General features: G+C 45.4%; 1 protein-coding gene across 1 annotated transcript; it reads right to left on the bottom strand.

Moving 5' to 3' along the window:
• Positions 1-7,200: 7,200 nt before the first annotated feature.
• EAF2 (ELL associated factor 2) lies at positions 7,201-26,548 on the bottom strand. Its single transcript, XM_073634476.1, is given in 7 exon segments — positions 7,201-7,647; positions 18,354-18,584; positions 21,956-22,098; positions 22,566-22,702; positions 23,698-23,792; positions 26,338-26,356; positions 26,358-26,548. Coding segments are annotated over 7 exon segments (855 nt in total). The 5' UTR covers positions 26,541-26,548; the 3' UTR covers positions 7,201-7,600.
• Positions 26,549-26,693: the final 145 nt, after the last annotated feature.

Raw genomic sequence — 26,693 nt, 5'->3', positions numbered from 1 at the left:
CTGTTACAGGAAGTGGAAAAATAACAGATCAATCTGTGGGATCAACAGGTAGCTTAACACAAACCGCTATGTGAGATCTCATTGTCCAGTTCTAAAAAGAAATGTAAAGACAAGAGCAGCGCCATGGTATGTGCAGGAATCATGTACAGGGTGATATTTAAAATGGTTTTCTTTATCCCCGTTTGAGCTGATGACCCACAGAACACCCCCCCCCCCCCCTCCAAAAACTTCCCACGCCAACCCCCACCCCCGCCCCATTCTTTATTCTCTAAATAATGCCAGAGAACATGTTAGATGGCGCAGTTATGCAGAGAAGGCCAAAACTCAGCTTAGATGGTTCCTGGATATAATTTCCAGCTAAAGAGGCAACATAATTGCTCTGCGATGAATGGGCCTGCGGTGTAATTAAATGACCTAAATTAGTTCTCACTCAGGACATTGAATAGCTTATTACCAATGAAAATATCACCCACACAGAGTGCACTATTAATTACTGTCCACCAGATGGCGAGAGTGTCCTGAACTCATTCATTGGATTGTACTGTATATTCCACCAAGATAACAGAGGAGATGCAGCGCCATCTAGTGGACCCTCAGGCACCACACATGTATTACATTGTATCAATGAGGTGTTCCTGAAAAAGGAAATCTACACTCACTGCCCACTTTATTGCTTAGTAACACAAATTGCTAATCAGCCAATTACATGGCAGCAACTCAATGCGTTTAGGCACCTAGACGTGGTAAGGACGACTTGCTGAAGTTCAAACCGAACATCAGAATGGGGATTTAGGCTGAGTTCACACTATTGCGAATTGGTGAACTGGATGCGGGTTCACCGCGTCCAATTCGCAAGAGAAGGAGATTCAGACTGGCTCTCTATGGAGCCGGTTCACATATTTCCGCTGCGGCTCCGGTGCAAATTTGCACAGGGTGTCCTGTGCGTCTTTTGGTCCGTTTCAGGTCCGAACTCAGCCAAAAATTCGGGCTGAAATCATACCTGAAACGGCGAACGGGGACGCACCGGACCCCTGCTGTGAACCCATCCTAAAGTGACTTTGAACGTGGCATGGTTGTTGGTGGCAGACGGGCCGGTCTGAGTATTTCTGGGATTTTCACACACAACCATCTCTCGGGTTTACAGAGAATGGTGGGAAAAAGAGAAAATATCCAGTGAGCGGCAGTTGTGTGAGGGAAAATGCCTTGTTGAGGTCAGAGGAGAATGGGCAGACTGGTTCCAGATCACAGAAAGGCAACAGTAACTCAAATGCAATGCAGTAATGCAAGCTAGGCAGAGAAGGTTCCACCGCTCAGGTAGGCTCCAATCAGTGGAAAAGAAAGGCTAGCAACATCCTTCAAGAGGAGAATCCCAGGTGCTGGCTGATGCAAGGTTAAGGCAGAGAAAAGCGAAGGGATCTGGAAGTCGCACACCGGTCTGATGATAAGTGCCTTTATTAGTAAAAAAGTTGGATGGAGGTATACAAAAACACCACAGTAGAAGTGTACAGGGATCGGCTGACGCGTTTCGCACTCACAGCGAGTGCTTACTCATAGCTGGCATACATGGGAGTAAAGAACATATAAAAAGCTTATATTAGAAACCCACGTAATCACATAATTGTAATTGTATTATTTTTATATGATAGCATATATATTATTTATTATTTATGTTTCGTTTGGTTAACCGACCATTTTTACATATATTCTGTTTTGACTGGTGACTTTTTTATTTATTTACACAGTTACATATGAACATATGTTATCTCACCATATATATATATTTTTTTTTATCACCACACATATATATTTATGCACAGTATAACGATCTACTGTTTCATATTCTGATCTATTTTCATTTCTATATATATATATATATATATATATATTACATCACTTCCACACAATATTATTTTACTATCTTATATTTTACACTCATATTATTCATATGTTTCCTCGACTTCTTTTTTCACATTCACACACACATTCTTTATTCCACATTTAATTCCTTTTTCTTTTTTGCTGTCGCTTACACACCACAAACATGGGAGTTTCCATTTTAAAGCCCATTTGTCTGTCAGCAGGTGCCGAGACTTTGTATAATTGACATTCAGCTGTTATGGATTACACAGACAATTATGTGATCACGTGGGTTTCTAATATAAGCTTTTTATATGTTCTTTACTCCCATGTATGCCAGCTATGAGTAAGCACTCGCTGTGAGTGCGAAATGCGTCAGCTGATCCCTGTACACTTCTGCTGTGGTGTTTATGCATACCTCCATGATCCAACTTTTTTACTAATAAAGGCACTTATCATCAGACCGGTGTGCAGCTTCCAGATCCCTTTGCTTTTCTTATGATAGAGCTTCACCTTGTATTTTTAGATGTGTTCACAGACAGTGATTTCTGGAAGTACTCCTGTGCCCACTCAATGATGTCCATCACACAATCATCCCTGTTTGTAATGCCGCAGAGGTGTAACCAGAACCTTCAGAGTCCTGGTTTCAAGAAACCATAAAGGGCCCCCCTTCTCTATAAGCCCGGGGCCCTTCCCATTGATCCCGGGGCCTTTTACTCCCATCACTGGACCCTTTCCTATGTTCTGCAGCAGCCCCCCTTCTTACCGTCTTGGGTAGTTTTCCACCTTTTCTTCAAGCCAAACCAGAACACTTTAGTGGCGCACTGCAAATTTGTTTTTTTTTAGTATACACTATACATATATTTTGTGATTAAATAACATTTCTAATCTTATGGATTTAATCACAAGAGCCCACCCTTACATCAGAGTCCACAGAGTTTCCTCCTTACATCTGAATCCGCAGAGTTTCCGCCTTACATCTGAATCCGCAGAGTTTCCCCCCTCACATATGAATCCGCAGAGTTTCCCCTTCACATCTGAATCCGCAGAGTTTCCCCCTTACATCTGAATCTGCAAAGTTTCCACCTTACATCTGAATCTGCAGAGTCCCCCTTCACATATGAATCTGCAGAGTTTCCCCTTTAACATCTGAATCTGCAGAGTTCCCCCTTCACATCTGAATCCGCAGAGTTTCCTCATTACATCTGAATCTGCAGAGTTTCCTCCTTACATCTGAATCCACAGATTTTCCTCCTTACATCTGAATCCGCAGAGTTCTCCCCTTACATCTGAATCCGCAGAGTTCTCCCCTTACATCTGAATCTGCAGAGTTCCCCCTTCACATCTGAATCCGCAGAGTTTCCTCATTACATCTGAATCTGCAGAGTTTCCTCCTTACATCTGAATCCACAGATTTTCCTCCTTACATCTGAATCCGCAGAGTTCTCCCCTTACATCTGAATCCGCAGAGTTCTCCCCTTACATCTGAATCTGCAGAGTTCCCTTTCACATCTGAATCTGCAGGGTTCCTTTACACTGTAAGGGACAACTCTTCAGACTCTGATATAAGAGAGAACTCTGACACTCTAATTTAAGGGGGAACATTAAGAACTCTAATGTAGGGAGGGAACTGTGATGTAAGAAGGATCACTGCAGACTCTGGTGTAAAGGGGAACTGTGATATAAAGGGATCTCTGGTAACCAGAGCCCCCACTTACATCAGAGTTCCCAGCATTACCCTTTAATCAGGGTTCCCAGAGCACTCCTTAAATCAGAATCTGTAGAGCCCCCCTTACATCAGAGTCTGCAGAGTGCCCCTTACATCTGAGTCTGCAGAGTGCCCCTTAAATCTGAGACCGCAGAGTGCCCCTTACATCGGAGTCCACAGAGTGCCCCTTACATCGGAGTCCGCAGAGTGCCCCTTACATCGGAGTCCACAGAGTGCCCCTTACATCTGAGTCCGCAGAGTGCCCCTTACATCGGAGTCCACAGAGTGCCCCTTACATCGGAGTCCGCAGAGTGCCCCTTACATCGGAGTCCGCAGAGTGCCCCTTACATCTGAGTCCCTCTTACATTAGTTAACTCACTGGGAGGCAGGAGAGAGAAGGGAGGGGGGAGATTTCACATGCAGTGGATGGATGGATGGAAAGCTCACTCGGGCATCGGCACCTTTCCTCTGCTACCTGCTGGGATTCTAACTTCCCACCCACACATCCCTTACTCTGAGGCATAACACTGCCAGGGAGTGTGGGCTGGATGGAGCAGACCCAAGAGGAGAGAGTGGGAGGAGGTGAAGCAGAACCAGCTCTTTATCTCCTCTCCCGTCCGATGGAGGGGGGGGGGGGGGGGACAGTCAGTGCTGGCTCTAGGCTGTGAGAGAGACTCTCCTAGCTCAGAGCCCTGCACCCGCTGGGGAGCCACAGTCCAGACTCTTGGGGCTCCTGACAGCGGCAGAACTCCAGGGCCCAGTTGACTTGCTACCTTTGCGACCCTGGTAATTCTTCCACTGCAGTGCTGTCTGAGGGCCTGAAGATCACCAGCATCCAATATTGTGTTTGGACCTTGTCCCTTGCACACACAGATTTCTCCAGATTTACTTTAGATGTTGATAGATTTAAAGGCTTTGCAATTTTACGTGAAGGAACATTATTCGGAAATTGCTGAACAATTTTTAGTCACAGCTTTTCACAGATTGGTGAACCTCGGCCCATCTTTACCTCCGAGACACTCTGACTCTCTAAGATGCTCTTTTTACACCCAATCATGTCACTGACCTGGTGCAAAATGTTCTTCCAGCTCTTCCTTATTAGCACCACTTACTTTGCCAGCTTTTTGTTGCCACATCCCGAATTTTTTGAGACATGTTGCTGCCATCACTTTTAAAAGTAGATTTTTTTTTTTTTTTTTTAAAGTGTTCTCATTTCCATTTTCTCAGTTGAAATATTTGATATGTTTGCTATTTTCTATTGTAAATAAAATCCGGGTTTATGAGATTTGCATTCTGTTTTTACGTTGATTTTGCACAGCGACCCAACTTTTTTTAGACTTGGGGTTGTATTTTACTCAAAACGCCGCTAAATCAACTTAATTTATTAATGGTGGCAAAAAAAATGTAGGTGCAGCTCTTATAAGAATCTGTTGCGGCTCCGGAATATCGAAATTTCAGGTGATTTTACAGAAACTCTGACCAGAGAAGCAGTTGAATGATCTCAGACACTGAATGAGAAACGTTCCCAGTAATTCACCTTTTGTAGAGTCTCCGTGTTTCGGGGGGTCAGGTGACTCTACAAAGCTGCAGGATGAAGCGGAGATTTCCCGACAGACTCCCAATCTGCCTGTTTCACCTACTACATTAATGAGCCAAATTGAGTCTTTTCTTATTCCACCCATGTGAAGATCCTTTATAGACAGATCTGAAAGATGTAACTCTAGTAGGAGTCCAGGCAAAAAAAAAAAATTCTACCAACAACGCATTTCGGGGAACGCAAAACTCCTTCATCAGGGTTTAAAATGCCGGCAATGATTTAGGATAAAACTGGACAAAAACATTCTGAATAAAAGTATAGAGTTTACAGCTGTAATAGGGTCACCGATCAGGCAGCCTGATACAGGGGGAAGTGTTGAGACCCCAAAACGTGTTGGCTCCTTCTCTCATCATGTACAATAAAAATCAACTAGACTCATACTAGTGCTGTGGCACTCACCTTTATTTTACATCTGCCTCGGGACATCCCATGCAACAGAGCTGCCTTACGATTTTAAAGCATTCCATATATAGACCCGATTCTGCACAGCTGGCATGCACAGTAGCAGTAAAGCCGCTCAGCTGTTGGCTGATTGCCAGCTCCTATCTCTCTCCACAGTTACTCAGCTGTTGATGATATCCTGCTCATCAGTCCTGCCTATTTAAGCCGTTCAGTCCAGAGGATCTCTGCCTTCGCCTTGGTCAACATCACAGAGACTATCTCCTGCGATCCTGTTCAAGACTTGCTTTGCTGACATCTCTTCTGGCTCCAGATCCTGCTTGCTGTTCCACTACATTGATCCCTGACTTCTGGCTTGGCTGATTATCCGTTCCGGTTACTGAACTTTGGCTATGTTTTGACTGCGTTTGTTCTTTTTACTTTTATTATTAAACAAGTGTGATTAAACTGTACTTCTGTCTCGGCCTGATTTCATGGTTTCTGACAGGAGCTTACCAATTCTTAGACGATGGCTGCATTTGTTTTCTTTTTTAGGCTTTCTTTTCTTCTGTTTTCATCTGGTGATCCAGCCAGCAAGTCTGTTGTATTTCACAAGCTCAAGCTCCCCAGCAAAACGTGTTTACATGGACGAGACAAACCATTCAACCCCGACAAGGGGGTGATTACCAGGCAAACGGCGCTTACATTGGAAGCTAACCTGAGCACTATCCAGAGAGTGGCAATTAATCAGTCAATACTCTTATCCGAGGCCATGAAACAGATCAGTATGGTAGTTACTGCCTGAGCTACCTTCACACATCAGGTGAAGCTGCTTATTCCTTTAAGATGTGCTATACACAGACAATTCTATACACTCCCTATGACTAGGCAACCCACCATCACCCCTTCCTGAAGAGGTTTTGAATCTAATCTTAAATGGGTTATCCAATAAAAAAAAAAAAAAAAAAAAAAAAAAAGGGACTCTAAAGCATGAATTGATCTTTGAGGCTGGGTTCACACCTCCGACGGATGCGGCTTGCAGCAGGGGTCCGATGCGTCCCTGTTCTAGGTTTCAGAGACGAATCAGGGCTGAATTTTTGCCTGAAACTGAGCCAAAGACGCTCCGCAGCCGCAACGGAGATATGTGAACTGGCTCTATAGAGAGCCGGTCACAATCTCCAGTCATGCGAATTGGATGCGGTGAAATCCACATAGGTGTGAACCCAGCTGAAGAGAAAAATAATAAATGCAATTACATTTGCAGAAAAGTTGATTGTATTGATTATTATTTTCCCCGTAGGAGCCTGAAGAGCATAGAGCCAGTGATCAGTGCGTGGCAGGTGCAATGTCAGGCTTCTGCAGACACGTCCTCCAGCTCTCTGCCTGTACCTCTGTAGGGGCTTCCTGTTAGAAAGTTGGAGGACTTGTGAATGGACTACGAGAGCACCGATCAGCGCACTCATAGTCCATTGAGAACTACAAGGCGTCTACAGCGGTGGGCGGATGGGACTTGTAGTTTATTCATTCACCGATCGCTGTAAATGAATAACGCGGCTCCGTGGGCACAGCCACACCAACTTCAAATGTGGCTGCTGGGAGAAGAACCCCCCGGTCTGCTGTCCTACTTCCTTACATTACACAATAAATACAGAACACACAGTTGGTGGAATAATGTCGATAATACTGAAAATTACTTTATTCTCCTTTTTCTCTCTGGAGCTTCTGGTTCCATAATACACCTAATATACAGATCCATTCTCTCACTGTAACAGGCTGAATAGATGAGGGTTATCCTGGATCAGTCACATTATTTCATCATATTTAAGTCAATTAAAAGAAAAAAAAAAAAAAAAGGCAACTTGATCATATTGTGAAAGTCGCATTGGCGGCGGCGGCAGTGGTCGAGCGGTCAGTTTGTATAGAGGAGCGCGGCTGAGTAGGAAGATACCTGGAATGAAAAAGTTCATCATCTCGGCAGATATGAAGAAACCATAGTGCAAAACAAAGGCGGGATCAACAGTACATAGGAAACAAATGAAGCGTCCCACATCCGCGGGGTGTCAGTCATCGCTGTCACTTCCAGACTCGCTTAACTGCAGATCGTTCCCTGAAAAACACAGCAAATAAAATCAAAGTCTTTAAAGTTAAACTCCAGTCTTACCTTCCATACCCCTGTGTTACATGTGTGTGTGTGTGTGTGTATATTATATATATATATATATATATATATATATATATATATATATACACACACACACACACACACACACACAGTGCCTTGCAAAAGTATTCACCCCCCCTTGGCGTTTTTTGTGTTTTGTTGCCTCACCACCTGGAATTAACATGGATTGTTTGAGGATTTGAATCATTTAATTTACAGAACATGCCCACAACTTTGAAGATGATTTTTTTTTTTTTTTTTTATTGTGAAGCAAACAACAAATAGGACAAAATAACAGACTAAGTCAATGTGCATAACTATTCACCCCCCTAAAGTCAATACTTTGTAGAGCCACCTTTTGCGGCTATCACAGCTCCAAGTCGCTTTGGATAAGTCTCTATGAGCTTACCACATCTTACCACTGGGATTTTTGCCCATTCCTCCTTGCAAAACTGCTCCAGCTCCTTCAAGTTGGATGGTTTGCGCTTGTGAACAGCAATCTTTAAGTCTGAGCACAGATTTTCTATTGGATTGAGGTCTGGGCTTTGACTAGGCCATTCCAACACATTTACATGTTTGCCCTTAAACCACTTAAGTGTTGCTTTAGCAGTGTGTTTGGGGTCATTGTCCTGCTGGAAGGTGAACCTCCGTCCTAGCCTCAAATCACACACAGAATGCTACAGGTTTTGCTCAAGAATATCCCTGTATTTAGCACCATCCATCTTTCCCTCAACTCTGACCAGTTTCCCAGTCCTGACTGCTGAAAAACATCCCCACAGCATGATGTTGCCACCACCATGTTTCACAGTGGGGATGGTGTTCTTTGGGTGAGGTGATGTGTTGGGTTTGCGCCAGACATAGCGTTTTCTTTGATGGCCAAAAAGTTCAATTTTAGTCCCATCAGACCAGAGCACCTTCCTCCATACATTTTGGGAGTCTTCCACATGCCTTTTCACAAACTCAGAACGTGCCATTTTGTTTTTTGCTGAAAGTAATGACTTTCTTCTGGCCACTCTGCCATGAAGCCCAACTCTATGGAGCGTACGGCTTATTGTCGTCCTATGTACAGATACTCCAGTCTCTGCTGTGGAACTCTGCAGCTCCTCCAGGGTTACCTTAGGTCTCTGTGCTCCTCTCTGATTAATGCCCTCCTTGCCCGGTCTGTGAGTTTTGGTGTGCGGCCGTCTCTTGGAGGGTTTGCTGTTGTGCCATGTTCTTTCTATTTGGTTATGATAGATTTGATGGTGCTCCTAGGGATCATCAAAGATTTGGATATTTTTTTTTATAACCTAACCCTGACTTGTACTTCTCAACAACATTGTCCCTTACTTGTTTGGAGAGTTCCTTGGTCTTCATCGCAGTGTTTGGTTAGTGGTGCCTCTTGCTTAGGTGTTGCCGTCTCTGGGGCCTTTCAAAAAGGTGTGTCTATGTAATGACAGATCATGTCACACTTAGATTGCACACAGGTGGACATCATTTATTTATTTATTTCAGGTACTTATATAGCGCCGTCAATTTACGCAGCGCTTTACATATACATTGTACATTCACATCAGTCCCTACCCTCAAGGAGCTTACAATCTAAGGTCCCTAACTCACATTCATACATACTAGGGACAATTTAGACAGGATACAATTAACCGCGCCACATAATTGTGAAGTAGAAGGAAAATGATAAATGGTTTTCATAATTTTTTTACAAATAAATATGTGAAAAGTGTGTGTGTGTGGGGGGGGGGGGTTATTGTATTCAGCCTCACATCACATCTCACGGAGCTCTGTTCAATCCATCATCGGAAAATGGAAAGAGTATGGCACAACTGCAAACCTACCAAGACATGGCCGTCCACCTAAACTGACCGGCCGGGCAAGGAGAACATTCATCAGAGAAGAGCCAAGAGGTCCATGGTAACTCTGGAGGAGCTGCAGAGATCCACAGCTCAGGTGGGAGAATCTGTCCACAGGACAACTATTAGTCGTGTTCTCCACAAATCTGCCCTTTATGGAAGAGTGACAAGAAGAAAGACATTGGTGAAAGAAAGTCATAAGAAGTCCAGTTTGTAGTTTGTGAGAAGCCATGTGGAGGACACAGCAAACATGTGGAGGAAGGTGACCTGGTCAGATGAGACCAAAAGTTTAACTTTTTGGCCTAAAAGAAAGCGCTATGTGTGGGGGAAACTAATACTGCACATCACCCTGAACACACCATCCCCACCGTGAAACATGGTGGTGTCAGCATCATGTGGTGGGGATGTTTTTCTTCAGCAGGGACAGGGAAGCTGGTCAGAGTTGATGGGAAGATGGATGGAGACAAATACAGGACAATCTTAGAAGAAAACCTGTTAGAGTCTACAAAAGACTTGAGACTGGGGCGGAGAATCACCTTCCAGCAGGACAACGACCCGAAACATCCAGCCAGAGCTACAATGGAATGGTTTAGATCAAAGCATATTCATGTGTTAGAATGGCCCAGTCACAGTCCAGACCTAAATCACATTGAGAATCTGTGGCAAGACTTGAAAATTGCTGATCACAGACGTTCTCCATCCAATCTGACAGAGCTTGAGATATTTTACAAAGAAAAATGGGCAGAAATGTCTCTCTCTAGATGTGCAAAGCTGGTAGAGACATCCCCAAAAAGACTTGTAGAGAAAGGGGGTTCTACAAAGTATTGACTCCGGGGGGCGCCATACAAATGCCCCCCCCCCACACTTTTCACATATTTATTTGTATCATTTATCATTTTACTTCCACTTCACAATTATGAGCCACTTTGTGTTGGTCTATCACATAAAATCCCAATAAAATACATTTATGTTTTTTGTTGTAACATGACAAAGTGTGGGAAATGTCAAGAGGTATGAATACTTTTTCAAGGCACTGTAAATGTACACTACACGAGAACCCCATTTACCAGAAATTGTAAACTATAACCCAAGCTAAGTAACATTGCTCTTTTGCGGGGAAGGTTGGATAGTGTGTGCTCTGTGCAGATCTGTCACACTCGGTATGCCTTGTATTCTCTTCCTACACTTGTAAGTAGTTTGTATGTAAAGCATTCTAGTTTAGTAAAAGCACATTAATATACCACAGGAGTTTCTCCTTCCTTGCTTTATTCGAAAGTCACCGAAAAGATAAAAGCAAAAACACCTCCACATTTGTATCAATTACTCCCCTGTGACGAAAGTGATTACTATCAATTCCCTGCAAACTTCTATCTCCACAGTAGAACACTTTACAGCTATTATTTCCCATCTGAACAACTCCAGTCGTCATCAATCCTCTCTCCTCCGTACGACAGCTATTAGCTTTCTCTGCCATCAGTCATTTTATCTCTTTGTCATGTGTGGGTGCAATCTTCAGGGCTGCCGTCGGTCACCAATGCGGTGCAATCTTCAGGGCTGGCCTCGGTCACCAATGCGGTGCAATCTTCAGGGCTGGCGTCGGCCACCAATGCGGTGCAATCTTCAGGGCTGGCGTCGGCAACCAATGCGGTGCAATCTTCAGGGCTGGCGTCGGCCACCAATGCAGTGCAATCTTCAGGGCTGGCGTCGGTCACCAATGTGGTGCAATCTTCAGGGCTGGCGCCAGTAACCAATGCGGTGCAATCTTCAGGGCTGGCGTCGGCCACCAATGCAGTGCAATCTTCAGGGCTGGCGTCGGCCACCAATGCAGTGCAATCTTCAGGGCTGGCGTCGGCCACCAATGCAGTGCAATCTTCAGGGCTGGCGTCGGCCACCAATGCAGTGCAATCTTCAGGGCTGGCGTCGGCCACCAATGCAGTGCAATCTTCAGGGCTGGCCTCGGTCACCAATGCGGTGCAATCTTCAGGGCTGGCGTCGGCCACCAATGCGGTGCAATCTTCAGGGCTGGCGTCAGTCACCAATGCGGTGCAATCTTCAGGGCTGGCGTTGGTCACCAATGCGGTGCAATCAAGAAACTAATCTGCAACCTGCACAGCTAAAGTCTGTAGCACCCAGTGGCCAGCAGGGCAGGAGAATACACATCTAAAAGGGATGTCAGGGAATGCGATCTTTCATTGAAGACTTGAGGTAGTGTGCAGTGACAATTACAGAAGCCCGCTAATCTTTTCAGCAGCTAAGAGTAGACCTTTACCCCCTAGAATGCCTGCAGCAGTTTGCACATGAATGCTTCCTGTAACCAACTTGTTGTATTGGGTGCCAAACACCTGGGCATCCATTTGAGGATCACTGTCATCTGAGATCGATTACCCAAAATGCAGTGTTGTAAAAAAAAAAAAAAAAAAATATACGGGGAGATAATGCACTGGTACACCCCTGGTACACAACACGCTGCCCTTAGGCTGTTGGGTACCATATAGAAAGCATAGAGCGAGTTCCAGCGCCTGACACCAAGACAGAGAGACTGTACTGTATGGGCAGAGTTATCAACGCCCACAGAACAGATAAAGTCCCGCCCTTGGGTTGGGGGGGTTAATAGTAATGACAAGAGTGCTGGGGGGTATCAATACATCCCTCAAAACCAATGCTGAGGGTTATTATTATTACGTCCACCAATACCAGTGCTGGGGGTTACTATTGTGCCTACTGATATCAATGCTGGAGGGTTATTATTGTATCTACGGACACCAAATGTTGAGGGTCATTATTCAGTTCACACTGTCACCAATGCTTGGAGTTATTATTGTGTTCAGTGACACCAATTGCTGGGGGTTATTGCACCCCAACTTCTTCAGTGTGCATTGCAATATGTTGCAAAAAATGCAGCAGGACCAAAATTTCTGGGTGTTGAGGTGTGTAAATGCTCTGCTATCCTGCGTCCCTCTGGAGGTGTCGGGGGTTGCACTTAAGGCCCCCTATAATTTTCCAATTCACCACTACTATTCTAATCTATTGACAAGCACATTGTAGCTGCGATTAAACTCTTCTAGATCTGTCTGGGTTGTATTTGCACTCCATCCTGAGATTGCAGGGAGAGGAGACCCCTGTATGTGGACCCCCCAACTGTATGAATGTTGCTTCTCATTCCTCTATTATCCTCTCTACACAAACCGCACTGCGACCCGCCCGCGATGAGCGGAGTCGGAATACATTATCCTCCGGCCGCTCTCGGCAGTTCCCGGCTGATTGAATTCATTTAGGAATAAACATTAATGGCTCCTGAGAGCGACAGGAACGGCAACTGTTGTGACATAAATCTGTAAATGGAACAACTGAAGTTTATTTTGTAGATTTGAACACATATCTGCGGGAGTCGGATCGACTGAAACCGGCAGTTTCCACTCAGCAACAAGAAGAGACATAAGCAGTCACTTGTCGCCGCACATCCTACTTACTCTGAGCAACTGCCCCCCCCCCCCCCCCAATCCTACTTACTCTGGGCAACTGGCCCCCCCCAATCCTACTTACTCTGGGCAACTGGCCCCCCCCCAATCCTACTTACTCTGGGCAACTGCCCCCCCCCAATCCTACTTACTCTGGGCAACTGCCCCCCCCCCCCCAATCCTACTTACTCTGGGCAACTGCCCCCCCCCCAATCCTACTTACTCTGGGCACCTGCCCCCCCCCCCAATCCTACTTACTCTGGGCACCTCCCCCCCCAATCCTACTTACTCTGGGCAACTGCCCCCCTCCCAATGCTACTTACTCTGGGAAACTGCCCCCCCCAATCCTACTTACTCTGGGCAACTGCCCCCCCCCAATCCTATTTACTCTGGGCAACTGCCCCCCCCCATCCTACTTACTCTGGGCAACTGCCCCCCCCCAATCCTACTTACTCTGGGCAACTGTCCCCCCCCCAATCCTACTTACTCTGGGCAACTGCCCCCCCCCCCCCAAATCCTACTTACTCTGGGCAACTGCCCCCCCCCCCCCCCCAAATCCTACTTACTCTGGGCAACTGCCCCCCCCCATCCTACTTACTCTGGGCAACTGCCCCCCCAATCCTACTTACTCTGGGCAACTGCCCTCCCCCCCATTCACAATTTACAGAGAGAGAGAAAAAAAAAAATAAAAAAAACCTTTTTATCCACCCAACTCCCGTCACGACTCTCTGCATCGCGTCTAACGAGAGCAAAGACCATCCAGGCCCGGTCTTGCAGACTTCCGATTAACCCCTTCAATACCAGGCACTTTATCCCCCTTTCCTGCCCAAGCCAATTTTCAGCTTTCAGAGCTGTCACATTTTGAATGACAATTGCGCGGTCATGTAACTCTGCACCCATATGAAATTGTTTTTGGGTTTTTTTTTCACACAAATAGAGCTTTCTTTTTGGTGGTATTTGTTCACCACTAGGGTTTGTTTTTTTTGGTAAATAAAAACAGAAACAAAAAAAAAAAAAAAAAAAACCCAAAAATTAAAAAAAAAAAAAATTAAAAATCTCGGTCATTTAAAAAAAAAAAAATTAAATTTGTTTATTTTTTTTCTTTAACATTTTCTTTTTACATACTGTGAATAGAGAAATATAGTGTTCCCACAGTGTTAACACTATACGACTGTGGAGGTGATCAAGATTTTTTTTTTTTCCACATTACGACTGCTTTAACAGTGAATATCACTGTTACAAAACAACCATTTTTACGGAATGAAATAGATTCCTTCAGTGTGTATTGTTGTGATTAGCCACAGCAAATCACATGGTACAGATGGGCTGTGATTGGGCCCTGTATGTACCATATAAGCGCTGTGACCAATCACAGTGATCATTACAACAGTACACAATGAATGGCATGAATCAAAGTCATTCACTGTGTACAACTGTCATGTGATCTGCTGTGATTGGTCGCAGTGATCACATGGTATCGGCAACGGGACAGTACAGTGATCTGTCATCCGCTGTGTCCGGTGGAGCTGCAATAAAACGTACCTACCTACCTGCAATTGGTTTTTTAAATGTACACAGATCCACATCCCAGCACATTGTAATGGTGCCAAAGAGGGGCCCTCTTACACAGCCATCGCTAAGAAGTGCCCAAGCGCCGTGTACAGCTGATGGTCAGCTGGTCAACTTCGGACACTTTCGGCATCTCCTTCTCCTCCGTACTGCGCAAGCGCTGCGCCTGCGCAGTACGGGGCGGACACTATCCGATAGGAGGACAGTTTATGTCAGAACACCTGCACCACACACTGCAGCGCAAGGGCTAAAGGTCAACAATTACCTCCTACCAGCAGAACCATGTGCCTAAACGTTCGCCCACCCTTTAGAGTCCGCTGAATCCTTTATTAAAGCTGTAGTATAAAAACTATATAAAAAGGGCAGAATATATATTACAAGTCTGTCTCTTCATAGAGATAAGGAAAGGAGTCCAGCTCGGGGCAGCCAACACCCTCCGCCTGTGGCAGGAGATAAGATTTGTGGGTGTGGTGTGCGATGGGCAGAGAGGACAGAAGGTTGTGCCAGGATAAAGTGTATTTCAGGGCAAAAAAAAAAAAATAATGATGAGTTGATCTCTGCTACATGTGCACATTTCCCAATGTATTATCTCTTTAAAAAAAGCTGCAAAAATAGAAAAATACTCATTGATCTGCCAGAAATCCAGTGAGTTCCTTACTTCCTTCTGGCTGACAACACTGCATCTGTTGTAATAAAATGTAATCCCAAAAAGCAGAGGCGTAACTAAAACCTTCAGGGCCCCAGTGCAAGAAACCATGAAGGGCCCCTCTGACCCACAGCACGGGGCCCTTTCCACGGTACCTGGGGCCCTTTACAGGGCCCTTTAATATGGTCCCACAGCTGGACCCTTTCACATGTTCTGCAGTGGGCCCCCCTTCCTAACTTCTTGGGGTCCCCCCCCCCCAGGACAGCTGAACCCCAGGCCCCGGCTACGAGTGCAACCTTTGCGACCCCGGCAGTTCCGTCACTGGTGTCAGTGGGACTGTAAATGGTGTAGTAAGTGGAGCAGTGGACGGTGTCAGCATGGCAGTGGGTGGGGTCAGTTGTTTTTAAAATATTGTTATTTTTTTTATTAATTTTTTTCTTCAATTTTTTTTACTTTTTTCAAGTTGATTTTTTTTTCTCATTCTATGTATTTTTTTTCTATTTTTTAAAATTTTTTTTCTTCAATTTTATTTTAATTATTTTTTTGCATTTTTTTTTTTTTAGGAGCCCCATTGGGGAAATTTGGTGAGATATCAGGGGTCTAAAACAGACCTCTGACATTTAACCTTTGAAACAGAGAAAAGGAGACTGAGGACACGGCCCTCAATCTCCACCTCTGCAGCCTCAGCTGCACAGAATGAATGGACAGAAATAGCTCTGTAAAGAGGCTTCCTGTTCATTCACAATTTACTCTGCTTCAGTTATGAATGGACACAGGAGCGATTGGTACCGATCACTCACTGTGTCCACTCAGAAAAAGAAGGCACCAGTAAATTACATATTTATGGCCCCTTTCCCCCACTCTCCATCCTAAAAGCATCTCTTGCAGCGGCCAGCAGGAGAGGGGGAGGGGGAAGCTGGCAGCACTGCAGGTGGACAGGGGGAGACAAGGGGAGCATACAGGGGCGCAGGAACCTAGATAGGGGCGGTAGGGGTCTGCAGGAGAGAGAGGAGAAGAAGCAGGCTGTCAGCGGCTGCAGAAGGAAAATGAAGGGCACTGGTTCCTCTATATACCCGCCCCTCCTATCCAGGTGTAGAGGCGGGTGTGACAGGGAGCCACATGAGCCCCATTGAGCATAGGGCTGGGTTGCAGTTGCAACCACTGTAGTTACACCCCTGTCAAGAAGTGTTAGCTCTACCAGGTTCTCTCCTGCAGGACTACAGAACACCTCTCCTTATTGGGACAAGTAGGGTAGAGAGGGGGGAGGGGAGGTCGGTTCTGTTGTCCAGAAGAGGAGAGCTCAGGCAGACGGACAATACGGTTTGGTATTTTAATGCAGAAGAGACAGAACATTGTCAGAGAGAAGAGCTCACTGGATCTCAGGCAAACCAACAACCTCCTGTACTTGGAGCAATTTATAGAGATAAAATATGGGGAAATATTCATGTATAGACATGTACTCATATTTGTTTTTAAGCTTATCCAGACTTATACTTTAATAGGCCGGACCATCCTCACTTCACCCAAAACAACCTTTTAAATGAGCAATACAAGAAAAAAGAACACAAGAGGGAGCATCTAAGTGCAGCACATTAGTACATTTATTAATTAAAAGAAAAATATCCACCCACGTGTAGTAGAATATAACAGTGCATGTGAGTGGATATTCTTTTAATTCTACATGTGAGTGGATATTTTCTTTTTATGCTACTGCATGTGTGTGGACATTATACTTGTTATTTTATTAAATGTGAGTGGATATTTTACTTTTTATCATTTTTATTTTATCATACTTTTTAATTTACTTTTTATTTATTTTTTTAATCAAATAGTTTATAAAAAAAAATTTCATTATACAACAAAAACTCAAAGACACACAAAAAATGTCTATAAAATAGTAAGTGGGTATTATACTTTATTTTATTACATGGGCGCAAATATTATTCTTTTTATTTTACTACGTGAGTGGATATTATACTTTTCTTTTTTTTTTTTAACTACATGTGCGCAAATATTATTCTTTTTAATTTCACTACATGTGAGTGGATATTCTACTTTTTATATTTTACTACATGTGAATGGATATTCTACTTTTTATATTTTATTATTTTTTTTATCAAATAGTTTATTACATTTTTTCATTATACAACAAAAACTCAAAAACACACACAAAAAAAAAAAACAACACTTTTCCATAAAATAGTGAGTGGATATTATTCTTTATTCTACTACATGCGAGTGGATATTATGATTTTTATTTTACTACATGGGCGCAAATATTATACTTTTTATTTTACTACAGGCGAGTGGATATTATACTTTTTATTTTACTACATGTGAGTGGATATTATACTTTTTATTCTACTGCATGTGAGTGGATATTATGCTTTTTATTTTACTACATGTGAGTGGATATTATGCTTTTTATTTTACTACATGTGAGTGGATATTATGCTTTTTATTTTACTACATGTGAGTGGATATTATACTTTTTATTTTTTTGCATGCGAGTGGATAATTTTCTTTTTGTTCTACTAGATGTGAGTGGATATACTTTTCTTTGTATTAATAAATTTACTAATGTGCTGCACTTAGATGCGCCCCTCGTGTTCTGATATATTACAGATATACCTTCTATCTGCACCAAGGACTTTGTTGTCAGCTAACTATCGCACTATACCGCTCATGGACATATTTATTATGTGGCTTGCTTGTTGCCACTCCTTAGGCCACTGGTGTTTTTTTATCACTATAACGAGATACTAATTCAAGACAGAAAGCTGGGATTGACTAGCGATGGTGCCGAGTCAACACAAAGCTGAAAGGTACAGGGAATGACAGTCTTGAGCATTGAAGACAAGCTGTGCTGTGTGCAGAAGTTCTACTGAGAAGCGGATAGTAAGCTGGAGATAGGCGACCCGGAGCTCTGACCTCACAGATGTCTATAAATGGCTGCCCCGGGTTTTGGTGGTTCTATGATGATGGACATCATCTCAAGCTATGAGCAGATAACCGTATCTTACTTATCGTTTACTACATTTACTGAGGTCCCAATGGCCTCTGACCACATAGAGCCATTTACATCTATAATAAAAGAACATAAGTAGAGGTCACCCAGCATAGAGTACTCACTGAGAGTGTTTATCAGCTGGCCGCTGCTGTCCTGAGATTTGCCGTGTCGGCCATCCATACCGGAGGAGGAGGTTTGGTGAAACTGCGACGTGGAGCCGGATTGAGACGATTTCTTTCCTTCGTCCTCCGAGTCGCTGGAGCTGTCGTCACTGCTGGATGACGAACTCTTGGATTCCGAGGAGCTGTCTGAGCCGCTCATCTGGTCAATAACACTGGCCTCTGCCATTAACTCTGTCACCAAAAAAAAAAAAAAAAACTAAATTAAAAAAAAGAAATAAAAAAATTAAAAAAAAAAAAAGAAGAGGATAGGAAAGGAAAAAGATCAAGTATACTCAATTATCCACCTCAGCTCCCAAAGGTTTTTACCCCCTTCATGACCAGGCCATTTTTTGCTATTTAGCACTGTGCTACTTGAACTGGTAATTGCACGGTCATGCAACACTGTACCCTAATGAAGCTTATATAACTTTTTTTTTTACAGATATAGAGCTTTTTGTTGATAGTTGATCACCAATGAGATTTTTCATTTATAAAATGAAAAAAAAGACTGAAGATTTTGAAAAAAAAAAAATGTTTTATAGCAGAAAGTAAAAAATATCTAATTGAAACTTAAAAAAAAAAAAAAAAAAAAAAATAGAATTTTTCTTCATTCATTTTAGACAAAATGCATTGTCCAAATGAGTGTGTAATGATTAGTTTGTGTGAAAGTTTTGTTACTTTCAGTTTTGGCTCGGTTTACCTGGCCGCTACCAGCCAGGGAAGCAGCCAATCAGATCAGTCTGAGGCTGATTGGCTGCATTGGAGGCCAAAGGTGAGGTCTGGGGTCTAAAAAAAAAAAAAAAAAAACATATCTCTCTAAAAAGAGGACCTGTCACGGCCCATGTTGTCACAAGTGATGTTGCTCATCCCTTGATAGCAATAAAAAAAAAAATGTACAGAAAATAATAATAATAATAAAAAAAAAAAATGTACAGAAAATAAATATTAATAAAAAAAAAAAAAAAAAAAAAAAAGATTGGGGGTGCCTTACAATTTTTTTTTTTGCTTTACAATTTTTTTTTTTTTATTAATATTTTCTGTACATTTTTTTATTATTTATTTTCTGTACATTTTTTTTTTTTTTTCGCGCACAAATGTGAACGCATGCACCAGTCTCACCGCGAACATCAGAGTGAGAGCAATAATTCTAGCACCAGACTTACTGTGTAGGACTAAATTGGTAACCTGTAAAGGCTTTTAAAGAGTCACCTATGGGGATTTTTAGGTACCGTACTTTGTTACTTCCAATCCTGGACACATTCACCCCCTTCCTGCCCGGGCCAAATTTTCAGCTTTCAGCGCTGTCACACTTTTAATGGCAATCGCGCCGTCATGCAACACTGTAACCATATAACATTTTTATCATTTTCTTTGAGACAGATAGAGCTTTCTTTTGGTGGCATTTGAACACCACTGGAGTTTTTATTTTTAGCTAAATAAATTAAAAAAAGACTGAAAAGTTTTTTTTTAAAAAAATAAAGGTTTTTCTTAGTCTCCGTTATAAAATTTTGCAAATAACTAATTTTTCTCCCTCACTGATGGGCACTGATAGGACTGTACTCATAATCAGCACACTGATGATTGGTGCCCTTATTATCTGTGTAAATGCCCCCCGTCAAAACTTGTCGGTTACCAGCTCTCCCCTCCTCGCACTGTGACGGCGCTGGAGGAAAGGAATGCTGATAACAGGCAAGTTTGGTGACATGTGATTGGACACAGCTGATCACATGGTAAAGAGGTGCTGTGATTAGCCCTTTGCCGGATGCCCGCCTCAGGGTGCCTGGTTTTGGGAGGACATCCATGGATGCCCAACCAAAATGAGAGAGACGTGCCGAAGCTGTGTTTTGGTTATAGCAAGACATGTTTGGTATCTATTTACTAGACATAACATATTTTATGTTTTACAAAAAAAGGGTATTCTGTTGTAAAAAAAAAAAAAAAAAAAAAAAAAAAAAAAAAAAAAAGGGCTGCCGCCCAATTGCAATCAAGCAAATACAATATTGTACTTTTGTGCATTAAAATTCATTAAAATGTATTTTTACCAAAAAAATTTGCATTTGAAAAAACGCTGTGCAAATGTGGTGACAAAGATATGCAACACTGACCATTTTATTCTCCAGGGCGTCTGCTTTAAAAAAATATTATATATACACACACATAAACACTGTATTGCCAAAAGTATTGGGACACCTGCCTTTACACGCACATGAACTTTAATGGTATCCCAGTCTTAGTCCGTAGGGTTCAATATTGAGTTGGCTCCACCCTTTGCAGCTATAACAGCTTCAACTCTTCTGGGAAGGCCGTCCACAAGGTTTAGGAGGGTGTCTATGGGAATGTTTGACCATTCTTCAAGAAGAGCATTTGTGAGGTCAGGCACTGATGTTGGATGAGAAGGCCTGGCTCGCAGTCTCCGTTCTAATTCATCCCAAAGGTGTTCTATTGGGTTGAGGTCAGGACTCTGTGCAGGCCAGTCATGTTCCTCCACCCCAAACTCGCTCATCCATGTCTTTATGGACCTTTCTTTGTGCACTGGTGCGCAGTCATGTTGGAACAGGAAGGGGACATCCCCAAACTGTTCCCACAAAGTTGGGACCATGAAATTGTCCAAAATGTCTTGGTATGCTGACGCCTTAAGAGTTCCCGTCACTGGAACTAAGGGGCCAAGCCCAACCCCTGAAAAACAACCCCCACACCATAATCCCCCCTCCACCAAATGGTTTGGACCAGTGTACAAAGCATAAAGACATGAATGAGCGAGTTTGGGGTGGAGGAACTTGACTGGACTGGTCAACCCGATAGAACACCTTTGGGATGAATTAGTATGGAAACTGTGAGCCAGGCCTTCTCGTCCAACATCAGTGCCTGACCTCACAAATGCTCTTCTGGAAGAATGGTCAAACATTCCCATAGACACACTCCTAAACCTTGTGGACGGCCTTCCCAGAAGAGTTGAAGCTGTTATAGCTGCAAAGGGCGGAGCCAAACCAATATTGATCCCTACGGACTAAGACTGGGATGTCATTAAAGTTCATGTGTGTGTAAAAGCAGGTGTCCCAATACTTCTGACAATATAGTGTATATTATATATATATTTTATTTTAACGTTTGTGGGTTTTAAGTAGTTTACTAGCAAATAAAAAATGATGTTTTATAAATGTAGGAGAGGAATGTCAGAATTGGCCCAGACCGAAAATAGTGAAGCCCTTCCCCCTTCTGGTACGTACTCTGCCCCTCCATCATCCAACTGATCAATGGAAGAGATTAATTGGGCAATAGAAGATTTTAAAGCCTTCATCATAACAGAGCCGGCTACAACCATGCATCCATCCATATTTATGAACACACTTCCTGTGTCTATTCTTGGACAGAAGAAAACGTCACTAAGGCTCTGCACAGACGCTTGGCTGCTCAAGATCAGCTTAGCAGGATGTGGGCCTATAGATAATTATCATTTGTGGCTTCATAACAGGTGCAAATAACTGTACAAAACATACACATTAATATAATCCAGTATCTGACATCTGCAGAACGGCAGTGAGGGGACAAGCAGGGACACCTACCCTTCTCAATCTCATCCATGGGGGAGGTGGGGGACAGTTTGCCCAGCGGAGAGGAGCTCTTGCCACTTGGTGTCTTGCAGGCATTTCGCATCTGTTGCTGCTGCTGTTCTATGCGGGACTGGATCTTACTGCTCCCTTCAGCTCTGGGCAGAGGAGGGGGAAAACAAAATGTTTATTTACATGACAAAGGATCCCATAGAGAACTACGGGTTAGCTAAAGAGACCGCACAGCAGGGAGGATTGCTGTGAATTTGAGGGGTCAGTTTCAGTCTCACATAGTAAGATCAGTGAAAGGTAAATACAGAACGCTCTCATGAAAGACCGCCCACCACTGAAGAGAACCCTCGGCGCCACATTATTGATCTGAAGATTTCAGAAAAGGTAACAAATAAAATAAAAAAACCCCACACACAGGAATATCATACTAGTGAACTTCACCAATCCAGCTCATCCAAAAATTTCTGGACCATTATTTTGTAACATGTGAGGCCAGTTGTCAGACTCTAAGCCCCGCCCTTGGAAATGCGAACGAGTCTTCCTCCACTATTCGGCGTCACCCAATAGAGGAAGGGGCGCACATCTGCTGGTCCCACAGAACAATACAACGTACCTGGTCTTCTTCACACTGATATTGCTGCTCAGTTTCTCCAGCCGGCACTCTCCGGTGTCATGGTTGACAATCAATATGCACTCTCTTAGGTACGGTCTCTTTGACCCTTTAAATACTGTCACTGGAGCGGTGGAGCCCTGCAACAAATGAGTTCACAGTCACTAATCCTGAAGAGAAAAACGGGATATATTACCTGCTGCCCCAGCCGGATTAGAAATAAAAAGACCGGCATTAATAATCTCCTCTCCGGCTCAGTCCCCTGCAGAAATTACTTTTTTTTTTTTAACCACAAGATGTCCTCAGTCTTCCAGAAGACTGAGGACATACTGTGAGTGCAGAGCGTCACGATTCCACCAGGGGCATCACCATAGTGTCCTGCACCCTATATAGTTATACAGAGGCCAGTACTGACTACTCTGCATCAGTCAGGACCAACAGAGAGAAGGAAAAGACTTTGCAGGTATGCACATTAGGACCAGCCTGAAAAAGGTAGAAATATAAAAAAAAAAAAACCCTGATGTAAGGGGACACTGTAATGGGGGACACCTGATGTAAGGGGACACTGTGATGGGGGACACCTGATGTAAGGGGACACTGTGATGGGGGACACCTGACAGGGACCTGTGATGCGGGCTGGCAGGGGCCCCAGTGCATTACTTCGCCAAGGTGCCTATGAGGCTATAAAGATGGCACTGCCATGGGTACTGGCAGGATCACCGGGTATTTACTGAGCCCTCGGATCACCGGGTATTTACTGAGCCCTCTACTATTACATATTTGTTAATTGTGAGGGACAAAGGAATGTAGCCCCTTATTTAGCCTCATGCATTAGTGCCGGATCTCCTGATCCAGATTCCCATTACACCGGGCCGCTCTCGTTCTGGACACATGAATAAAGTCTTCTATAGAACCCTCTATATTTTAGGTGAGTAGCACAGCTCCTCCATGGTGCCCCCCGGCTGTGTTCTAATCACAGATAACGGATCATCTGACACTACAAAGCTTGAATACCATCACTGCAAATCCCCGCGCTGCCCCCCTCTGTGCTGTGACAACACATGAAGTGAGACCTCTGCTTCCGGGATGAAAGGGAACTCCCAGGAGACGGGAGGACGGGTCACACGGCACTCACCTCTAGATTGGGCAGAGTGATTGTCACCTGCTCTCCTTTACCAACCTCCAGGTCCCCTTCACAAGACGTGTCAATGGAAGCCGGTTTGAAGTCATCTGGAAGAAAAAAAAAAAAAGAAAACCTGTAGACTATTTCTAGTACAAGTATATGATGGAGAGGTCGGGGCCTCGCTCAGTCTGTACAGGGGGCATGTCACCAGATTCTGCAGCTTCCATTTGTGGATGGTAGATGGATCTAGAAGGGAGTGTCGGCTGTCAGGATTTCCATGAAGACGTGTCACATCCCCAAACTGGAGCCAACGGAGGCGATAACTACTTCAAGATGGTTTTCTGAGAGCTTTGTGAATGTTCAGTAAATGCTGGCTGTACACACTGCTCCTCAGACTGAGGTGTACAACTCTCTGTGATAGAGGTCTGGAAAAGTGAGATAATGCGGTGCAGGGCTATGTGCGCTTCAACGGACCTGATCCCGGCTGTAAACAACACACATTGGCTGCCCGGCTCCTGAAATCTGCCCCCCCCCCCCCCCCGCCTCTGATCACGGTTGGGTGCCCGCCTCCTGCGATTTGGTCGGCCCGACCCTATGCGTGCCACCTCCTGGAATCTGTCCGGCCCTGACCCCTTTGCATGCCCGCCTCCTGGAATCTGCCCAGCCCTGACCCCTGCGACTGCCCGCCACTTGGGACCTGCCCGCCTCCTGGGATCTGTTAAAGTCTCACCCCTCTGACTGCCCACCTCCTGGGATCTGCCCGCCCCTGATCCGTGTGACTGCCCGCCCCTGGGATCTGCCCGCCCCTGATCCGTGTGACTGCCCGCCTCCTGGAATCTGCCCAGCCCTGACCCCTGCGACTGCCCGCCACTTGGGACCTGCCCGCCTCCTGGGATCTGTTAAAGTCTCACCCCTCTGACTGCCCACCTCCTGGGATCTGCCCGCCCCTGATCCCTGTGACTGCCCGCCTCCTGGGATCTGTTAAAGTCTCACCCCTCTGACTTCCCGCTTCCTGGGATCTGTCTGGCCCTGACCCCTGTGATTCTCTGACTCTTGCAATCTACCGGCTCTGACCCCTGTGACTGCCCGCCTCCTGGGATCTGCCCGCCCCTGATCCCTGTGACTGCCTGCCTCCTGGGATCTGCCCGCCCCTGATCCCTGTGACTGCCTGCCTCCTGGGATCTGCCCGGCTCTGACCCCTGTGACTGCCCGCCCCCCTGACTGCCCGCCCCCTGGGATCTGTCTGCCTCCTGTGACTGCCCACCCCCCATGACTGCCCACCTCCTGGGATCTGCCCACCCCTGATCCCTGTGACTGCCCGCCTCCTGGGATCTGTTAAAGTCTCACCCCTCTGACTTCCCGCCTCCTGGGATCTGTCTGGCCCTGACCCCTGTGATTCTCTGACTCTTGCAATCTACCGGCTCTGACCCCTGTGACTGCCCGCCTCCTGGGATCTGCCTGCCCCTGATCCCTGTGACTGCCTGCCTCCTGGGATCTGCCTGCCCGCCTCCTGGGATCTGCCCGGCTCTGACCCCTGTGACTGCCCGCCCACCGTGACTGCCCGCCTCCTGGGATCTGCCCGCCCCTGATCCCTGTGACTGCCTGCCTCCTGGGATCTGCCCGCCCCTGATCCCTGTGACTGCCTGTCTCCTGGGATCTGCCGGCCCCCGATCCCTGTGACTGCCTGCCTCCTGGGATCTGCCCGCCCCTGATCCCTGTGACTGCCCGCCTCCTGGGATCTGCCCGGCTCTGACCCCTGTGACTGCCCGCCTCCTGGGATCTGCCCGGCTCTGACCCCTGTGACTGCCCGCCTCCTGTGACTGCCCGCCCCCTGGGATCTGTCTGCCTCCTGTGACTGCCCACCCCCCATGACTGCCCACCTCCTGGGATCTGCCCACCCCTGATCCCTGTGACTGCCCGCCTCCTGGGATCTGTTAAAGTCTCACCCCTCTGACTTCCCGCCTCCTGGGATCTGTCTGGCTCTGACCCCTGTGACTGCCCGCCCCCTGAGAGGCTCGGGTCAGTTGGTAGTTGTCACACTTAGCCCCCTCATTCCCATCTATGGGCAGTCTGAGGTTGGTTGCTGCACTCTGATCCCCCTTCCCCATATACAGACAGCTGGAGGACTGTTACTAGGGGTTATTACATTTTTATCTCCCTTCTCCCATTTATAGGCAGCTGGAGGTGATCTGAGTTTGGTTGCTATAAATTACCACTCTGACTCCCTTCCCCCCATCCATGGGCAGCCTGACAGGATCTGAAGTCAGTTGCTATGGGTTACTGCACTTTTATCCCCCTTCTCCCATCCATAGGCAGGCTGAGGTCAGTTGCTACAGGTTACCATATGTCAATACCGTTTATGGGCAGCCTGGGGTCGGTTGCTATGGGTTACGACACTCTAACCTTCTCCATCCCCTCTCTTTGGGCAGCCGGAGATGTGTTGCTATGGGATACCACGCTCTGATCCCCCACATATGGGCACCCAGAGGTAATCTGAGGTCAGTTGCTATGGGTTACCATATGCCAATCCGGTTTATGGGCAGGCAGGGGTCGGTTGCTATGGGTTACTGCACTTTGATTTCCCCTCCCCCATATATGGTCAGCCGGAAGTCGGTTGCTATGGGTTACCGCACTCCCCCGCCCCCTCCTTACATCTGATGGTGTGGAATCCGACCCCTGGGCTGCTTCTCGAAGCTCTCCCCGAGTCTCAGCACTCGCTCCTTGCTGTCAAACTGCGAACAGGCCGGACCGTTCATCGCTGCGCTGCCCGGCTCCGACCATCTGCCTCCGCCAGCCACAGACTCAGTATGCCAGCCACTGGAGGGGCGGGGCCCCGGAGTTCTGCGGCCTTCCATTGGCGGCCTGGAAAAAAATGGGCCTCCGTGATTCGTTGTTTGGATGTTACGTCACCAGATAACACCGCCCTCTTTACCTGTTGCCGAGAAAAGCTGAGTAAAAGATTTCTATTCCTAGAGAAAGTTCTGTCATCTGTTGTGTCTTCAGTAAAG

The sequence above is a fragment of the Aquarana catesbeiana genome, linkage group LG06, assembly GCF_042186555.1.
Source record: "Aquarana catesbeiana isolate 2022-GZ linkage group LG06, ASM4218655v1, whole genome shotgun sequence".
In the NCBI taxonomy this organism is placed as follows: Eukaryota; Metazoa; Chordata; class Amphibia; order Anura; family Ranidae; genus Aquarana; species Aquarana catesbeiana.
The sequence above is the reverse complement of the archived record's forward strand: the minus strand, read 5'-3'. Positions and strand labels throughout refer to the sequence as shown.